Raw genomic sequence first — 7,679 nt, 5'->3', positions numbered from 1 at the left:
GCTGGGGAGGAAGAGCCGGCTCTGCGCCCATTGTGTCTGCGCGGCGCGGCGCGGCGCGGGAGGGGCCGGGGGGGCGGTGGGGACGCAGCGAAGCGCGCGAAAACGGCCGGCTGGGCGGGGAGGACCGCGCCTGATCCCCGGCGGCGAGCGGGGCGGGGCCCGGGGCGGGGCGGGGGCGGGTCCGGGGCGGGGCGCGAGGGGGCGGGTCCGGGCGCCCTCCGGCCGCTGCAGGCTGGCTGCTGCTGCGGCGGCGCGGGGACTGCGGGGACTGTGAGGCGGCCGCGCGGACAGCGACTCCCGGGGAAACCCGCTCCCCGGGAGCAGGAGCAGGCGCAGGAGCGGCGCCGTCCCAGGCCAGAGGCGAGCGCCGGGCGCCGGGAGAGCGGAGAGCCCCGGCAGCTGCCGGAGCGCGGGGGCGCGGCCCGAGGAAGCGACAGAGCGAGCCCAGGCCTGGGGAGGGCGCTGGGCGCCAGCCTCCTGCGCCGAACATCCGAGGCGGCTTCGCGGGAGACAAAGCCGCGCGTAGAGACGCGATGCCCGCCGATCGCGAGCCCGGCCGGCGAGGGCGCGGGGGCTGCGGCGTCTGAGCGCGCCGAGCCTTGCGCCCGGGGGGACGCCGAACCCCGGGGCCGGTGCGGGCGGCGGCGGGCGGGGCCCAGGTGCGCCTGGCCGCGTCGGGCCCGTGACTGCTCGGGGGGCGGCGCCCTCCCGCCGCAGCCGCAGTGGCCGGCGCCGCAGCCAGGAGCCATGGGCAACATCTCCTCCAACATCTCGGCCTTCCAGTCCCTGCATATCGTCATGTTGGGCTTGGACTCGGCCGGCAAGACCACGGTGCTCTACCGGCTCAAGTTCAACGAGTTCGTGAACACGGTGCCCACCATCGGCTTCAACACCGAGAAGATCAAGCTGAGTAACGGCACGGCCAAGGGCATCAGCTGCCACTTCTGGGACGTGGGCGGCCAGGAGAAGCTGCGGCCGCTGTGGAAGTCCTACAGCCGCTGCACGGACGGCATCATCTACGTGGTGGACTCGGTGGACGTGGACCGTCTGGAGGAGGCCAAGACGGAGCTGCACAAGGTGACCAAGTTCGCCGAGAACCAGGGCACGCCGCTGCTGGTCATCGCCAACAAGCAGGACCTGCCCAAGTCGCTGCCGGTGGCCGAGATCGAGAAGCAGCTGGCGCTGCACGAGCTTATCCCGGCCACCACCTACCACGTCCAGCCGGCGTGCGCCATCATCGGCGAGGGCCTCACCGAGGGCATGGACAAGCTCTATGAGATGATCCTGAAACGCAGGAAGTCCCTCAAGCAGAAGAAGAAGCGGTAATGTGCCCGGAGCGACCGGGGAGCGAGCGAGTGCGTCAAGAAAGAATGAATGGATGGATGGATGGATGGATGAGCGAGAACCCGCGCCCGCGAACAAAGACAGCGAACCAAAGCGATGCTTCGAATTTTTAAAACGGAATCTCTGCACCCAGATGCAGGACTGGTGACTTAAGGAGCTGCGAAGGCTGATTTACCGGCCTGCTCTCGACCTGCCCCCCACCCCCAGCTCAGGGGACCTTTTGTCTGAACGCTAGAGCTACTGACCAGGTCGGGGGGCCGCGGTGGGGAGTGGAAGAGCCGGTCCTGCTCTCCGCCCTCCCTACCCCAGGTGGAAGGCTCAGTTGTCCGAAAGACAAAGGCGATTTCTTCCTACTACTGCAGGGCCAGAAGTTCAGGCTGCCCCGCCCCCACTGGGGGATCGCACCTGTGAATTACCTGAGGTATGCATTTCCCAGAACCCTGGGCGCACCCACGTGGGGGGGCATGTTGGTTCTGGGGGGACCACTTCTCCTTGCATTCAGGGGCTGTGAAGCTGAGTAATTTTCGGTCACAGGGCAGGCCCCTGTTGAAATTTCATTTGTCCTGCTCTGGGTCCAGAGGAGCTGGTGGTTTGGGTCATCAGAGGACTGCCTGGGACGGTGCAGTGGGCACGGAGCGCTGTGCTGGCCTGGCTGGGGATGGCCGCGGAGATGCCCTTTTCCTGGTGCTTTGTGGTGGCTGCAGGAGACCAGTTTTGTTGAGAACTGCTTTTCAGCCTGGAATCAGACATCTTCCAGATGGTTTGGACCCTGTCCATGTGTAGGTCATTATCACACAAAGAGACCAATAAAAATTTAAAAAAAAAAAAAAAAGACGAACTATTGGAGGTGGTGGCCAATGATGCATTTACTGTTTGCAGGATAGTTAAAGGTGTTTAAAGGGTAAGGCTTTTGGTGTAAATGCTGGATGGGGTGTGTGTGTGTGAATATAGGGACCTCCCTCTGTACTGTGTAATCGGCATTAATACCTAGACTCATATGTATGGAATTTTAAATTCTCTTAGCCTACTGATTGGTTTGGATGAGCACACCAGCTGCAGGTGTGTGCTGAATTGCAAGATGATATATTTTTTTTTTAACCAAGGGATGTCTCTTGTAATACCAACCGCGTGATGATGGGTTTTCAGACATGTTGAAAAAAAAAAAAAAACTTTTACAAATGAATACTTACCTTAGAAATATTCACCTTAGGAAAAAAGACTTTGCTCTGCCCTTTTATATTCCTTTATGCTGCAAGTGGCGACATGTTCAGATTTCTAATTTGGTTCATTGTGGCCTATCTGGTTTAAGTATTTCATTAAAAATGTCTCGTTAGAGTATTTGATGTCATGCACCAAAAAAATAAAACCCCACCTTGTTGCAAAAGCTGACCTCGTTGCATGGAATTAAAAGAGAAGGAAAAACACAAGGATGAAGTCTTTCCGAATTCATTCTTGTGGGAACTGGCCTTCGGAGCCAGCCAGCACTTTGGGCAAATGCAAACAACAATGAGTGCTTGAGATAAAAGAAAGTGTGACGTCATGGTCACTGGTACTCAGGCACTTCACAGTTTACTTGAAAGAGGCTTTGGAAAATAGATAAAGTGAAAGAAGAATAAATACATATTTTTAATAATGTAATTTTAAAAATCCTTTATAATCAGGACTGAGTCTTGGTTTGCAGAAGCTGTCATTTACCCTGAAACACAGTATCAAAAGGGAAACTTAAAACATACTGTTTGATTTTTTTATTTCCTCTTACAATCCATGTTTTCAGGTAGAATTATGACTTTCCCCCCATTGTTACACATTTCTTTACAAAGGAGGCCTGTAGAAATGGGACACGATCAAATTATGAGTCCATGCCTATTGTCCATTACACACCGAATGTTAATTTAAGAACCAGAGGCAGAAGTTCTGGCTTCCTGCTTGAAACCCAATTCTTATATGAAATTTTTTAAAAGCAGAAACCTAGCAGCCCATCTGCTTTTTCTCTTTCGTCGGTGTATTTGGTACCCCTCCAATGCTGGTCTTTTTGTAGAAACTCAGTAGAGAAAGTCTAGCTAAGCAGTGTTGAAAAGCCTGCAAGATTTCAGTTTACATATCGACAGCATATTCACTGATTTCTAAATGGGCTGGTCCCATCATCTGAAGATTCTGTATAGAATTATTAAAAAAAAAAATCCATCTTTCTTTATTTTCTTCACATGCGACAATTTCTTAAGCACTTTGACATTTTGGTAGTTCCACACTATTGAGAGAATAATATATTTATTTTGTGACATTGCAGATGCCAAATACTGTAACCTTCTCGTGATAACAATACTTAGGTTCAAGATCACTGTTCAAACCCTGTCATGCTTTAAAACTGATGCGAGATGATTTTGTTTTTTGCATAATCGATAATTAAGGGTGCAATCAGCTGTTAGTAATTGTGCAGTAAAGTAAAGCCCTGTGGTGTATCAACTACTAGTTAAGAGTCTCAGTTGATTTCTGTAATGTTTGACGTAATAATAGCCCATTTCGTCTCTGACCCAACAGAGGAAGCACAGATCAAATCACCTTGGAGTGGTCACCAGGGGGACAGGGAGCCCCCCACCAATGTATCAATGGGTGATTTATGATGCCTTCTGCCCTTTGACGAGTGAATGGGTTTCCCATAGGGGAAGTTGGCCTCCCTCCGTGAGCTTTGGAAATGTTTTCTAATAGACACAGGGAGGCCAGTTTTGTTTCAGAGCAATTATCTTCCCGAATTCTCTGTTCTGGTGTTGGGACTGTGTGCCCTGGTTTCTGTTTTCCTTTCTACTGCTGTAATTCTCTGTCTCATCATCCTCCTCTTTTGTTTCTATAACCTTTTATAATGCATATATGATGCTGTGAACAGAAATAAATTATTTATACAATCAAATGACTGGGGAGATTTTCTGTGGGTTTTTTTTTTTTTTTTTTTTGACATTGCTGGTATTCATTCTCTAGGCCTCTGCTGAGTGGGGGGATGGATCACAAGATGGTGTCTGGAGTTCTAATCGGTATGTCAATCATCTCTGGATTTTTGGTGTCAGGGTCTAGCTCTGCCGTGCATGGTGGATCTGGACGCTAAAATGCAGGGTCTCTATGCATTTGAAGCTCGTTCACTTGTGCCTGTCCTTTGTCTGGATGCCTTCCACTGAGTCATCCCAAATCTTTTAGGAAAATGGCCTCAATGTCTAGCCCTTCCTCAGCACTCTCATTTACTAAAAAGGTCATGAATTGGTAGTTACTTCAAAAAGGTAATTATATAAAATTGGAAATAGCTATGTACTAATATAAGAACGCTGGAAGTCACAAAGCTACTCAGTGTCTTGGCTGTGTCTCTCTGCTCAGTACCTGGGCTGAGTCCATGATTTTTGAGTCCAAGGCTTGAGCTCTCTTAAATAGCAGGTATAGTTAGACCTTCACACTCTGTAGACTCTGCAGAGAAAAGGTCCACTTTCTAGAGAAAAATGCGATTGGGCCAGAACCAATAGAACCTTGAATGGGTGCAATGGGTAGCATATGGAAGCACGTGGCAGCTGTTAAGCGACAGGCTTGTTACTAAGTGATGGTTAAGACCCTAGTGGGGTATGGGGTCTCTTAAGCATGGAGCCCAAAAGAGCCAGTTCCAAAACCTGGCTCAAGTGCTTAGGGCCCTGTGATTTTGCTCAAGTCCTTTCCCTCTAAGCCTCAGTTTCTCATATGTTACATGGGACCATAATGGTACCTCGAAGCACTGTTGGGAGGATGCAGCAGGATAATACAGGTGAAGCGCTTATCCCCATGCCTGGCACACAGTAAGTGCTCAGTAGCTTTCCGTTTGCTGTTATTGGCTGCCAACAACGTGTGGAACGTGTGATAACCTCACCTTCCTGCAGGCCTTTAACTCAGGTCCTTGCAACCTCCCTTTCAGCCACACTTCTTGGTATCCTCATCCCACTAAAACCTAGGCTGCTGACTCTGGGCTTGGGCCAGAAAGGAGTGAAAACAAGCACCTGGAGACTCTCTGATCAACCCAGGTGGTCTTCTCCTCCAAAGGTGTGAGAAGCTGAATTATGTGTCAAACTTAGGTTGCCAGACTCTTGAATCCATTACTTTTCATACATCCCATATCACTAGGCTGTGATCCCCTCAAAGCAGGGGGGAGATCTTCTTGGTGCCTAGCATAGTACTGAGCATATAGCAGGTGCTCAGTAAATATTGGCTGAATGACTTAATTCCTGTCAATTAGTTTTAGTCATAAACTTTAAAATAGGCATTAAATAAAATTACTATCTCCTATTAAATATTTAAACAAAAATAGACAAAATATTATTATTCTTCCAGATCAGTATTGTGAGATGAATCATTGCTCCAACCAAGCGTGTTGAAACTTACACATTGGTGAACACATTTGTGGGTTTAGAGGTTTTTCTTTAAAAATGAGCATGGCTTGACTTTAATCATTCACGTTGCTGCAGGAACTAATTATTGGGATCTAGATTACATTAAAAGGGCACGGATGCTGTTTCTGAAACCTAAAAAATGGCTGAAAAACCACTTAGGAACTATTGTGGCTCCCCAGGAGTAAAAATATTGCGAATCAGAAGAAGCAAAGACCAAAACCCTTGCTTTATAGGGCAACCTTAATTTAACCTTGATTCAACAAATACATTCTTGGGGAGCCAAGTGACATCTGATACTCAGACAACATCAATCATTTTATGTTTTCTAGAAAATTAACTGCAAGTGGCCCCATCCCTCTGACCACTAGTAACTGAGGAGGTTGGTATTAATCCTAAGCCACTGTCCTGTTTCCCGCAATCTGAACTTTTCTTTCACGGTTTCGATTCTTCGTTTGTAAGTTTTTTTTGGTAGACCAGGGATGCCTGGCCTTACTGTTTTGTGACTTTATGCTTGTCTCCAGAGCTTGGGTTCTTGGAACGAGATCCTGTTACCAGCGTTAACTGTTAGACTGTTTTGATGTCACAATCGTGGTAGCAAGGAAGGACAAAATTATGTGCATATAACTGATGTGAAGATTAAAGGTTTGACATGAAAAAAGTAAGAAGAGAACAAACGCAGAACTTGATAGTCCTTGATTTAGCAGCTCTCTGGCTGCCCAGCTGAATAACCTCTCTTCTGCTCTGCGTCCTGATGTAGGTCTGATGCCCACAGCTTGGCATTTGCCTGCCAGGAAGAAATCCGCCATCTCAGTTGATACGCAGGCATTTCTCTTCTCTCCTCATTCGGCTGTCTCGTACATGTTCACTTATCCTTAAAACAGCCCTCTCCTTCTGGCTCTCCCTGGCTCAGCTGAAACTCGTTTAAAATAGAATTTGCACAAGACGTTGGAGGATTTTATACATTTGTTTTGCACCAGTTCTGAACTTAAGCGTGGGGCTGCGTCAGTTTCAGAGAGGAACTTGCAATGTGAGGGTTTCTGAGAAAGTAGCCTGTTGTTTCTTCCCCAAGATTAGAAGTGAGAATGAAAGATCTGTGTTACTTACTCCACCTAAGTTTTCAGAATATGCAGTGGCTTTCTTTGAATGGTACCACCTTACACGCAACTCTGGGCGTGAACTGCTCCTAATGCAGAATGTAACTGTGACTGCATTCTGCATGGAGCATGGCAGCATGGCTTGAAAGAAGTCACCAAAACAAGCAATTTTTAAAGTTGTTTTTATAGCATGCCTTTTAGAAGACCAGCATCTTGTTTGCATTTGTTAATTAAAATTACTGTAACATAGTAACATTAGGCACAGCCTGGTTTATAGTCCCTGTTAGTCCTAGATGATCATGGTAATAGCCACTGCAGCCTTTACTGAGTGCTTAGTATATGCTAGGTATCATGCTAAGTGCTTCATGTGCTTGATAATTTTTCCTCCCAAAGGCCTCAAGAGATCAACTAATTTTATTTGCACTTAGAGATGAGGAAACCGAGGTTCAGAGGAGATTAGCTAATATTCTGCGAGGGTGGAACTAGTTTAAGCCCCAGATCCCTTCAACCCAAGGGCTGGGCTCTTAGAGGCTCCACTAACCTGCTGCCCTTTGATCAGGAAGGTTCTGCAGTTTAAAAAATATTGGGCTCTGGGCCAGGCGCGATGGGTCACGCCTGTAATCCCAGCACTTCGGGAGGCCGAGGCAGGTGGATCACCTGAGGTCAGGAGTTTGAGACCAGCCTGGCCAACATGGTGAAACCCTGTCTCTACTAAAAATACAAAAACATTGGTCGGGCGTTGTGGTAGGCACCTGTAATCCTAGCTACTTGGGAGGCTGAAGCCTGAGAATCTCTTGAACCCGGAAGACGGAATTTGCAGTGTGCTAAGATTGCACCACGGAACTCC

General features: G+C 48.6%; 1 protein-coding gene across 1 annotated transcript; it reads left to right on the top strand.

Annotated features, from left to right (window-relative positions):
* Positions 1 to 229: 229 nt before the first annotated feature.
* Positions 230 to 4,249, top strand: ARL4C (ADP ribosylation factor like GTPase 4C). Its single transcript, XM_055291049.1, has 2 exons — positions 230 to 1,322; positions 1,484 to 4,249. The coding sequence occupies exons 1-2, from the start codon at positions 748 to 750 to the stop codon at positions 1,512 to 1,514; spliced, it is 606 nt and encodes a 201-aa protein (XP_055147024.1). The 5' UTR covers positions 230 to 747; the 3' UTR covers positions 1,515 to 4,249.
* Positions 4,250 to 7,679: the final 3,430 nt, after the last annotated feature.

The sequence above is a fragment of the Symphalangus syndactylus genome, chromosome 8 (assembly GCF_028878055.3).
Source record: "Symphalangus syndactylus isolate Jambi chromosome 8, NHGRI_mSymSyn1-v2.1_pri, whole genome shotgun sequence".
Lineage (NCBI taxonomy): Eukaryota > Metazoa > Chordata > Mammalia > Primates > Hylobatidae > Symphalangus > Symphalangus syndactylus.
This window is presented reverse-complemented; position numbering and strand designations above follow the sequence as displayed.

What these genes read in the sequence shown, in the direction of transcription:
- ARL4C (XM_055291049.1), top strand. Translation starts at nt 748, where the DNA reads ATGGGCAACATCTCCTCCAACATCTCGGCCTTCCAGTCCCTGCATATC. An exon ending in CTCAAGCAGAAGAAGAAGCG is followed by an intron (nt 1,323 to 1,483) that starts GTAATGTGCCCG and finishes ACCCAGATGCAG; the next exon opens with GACTGGTGACTTAAGGAGCT.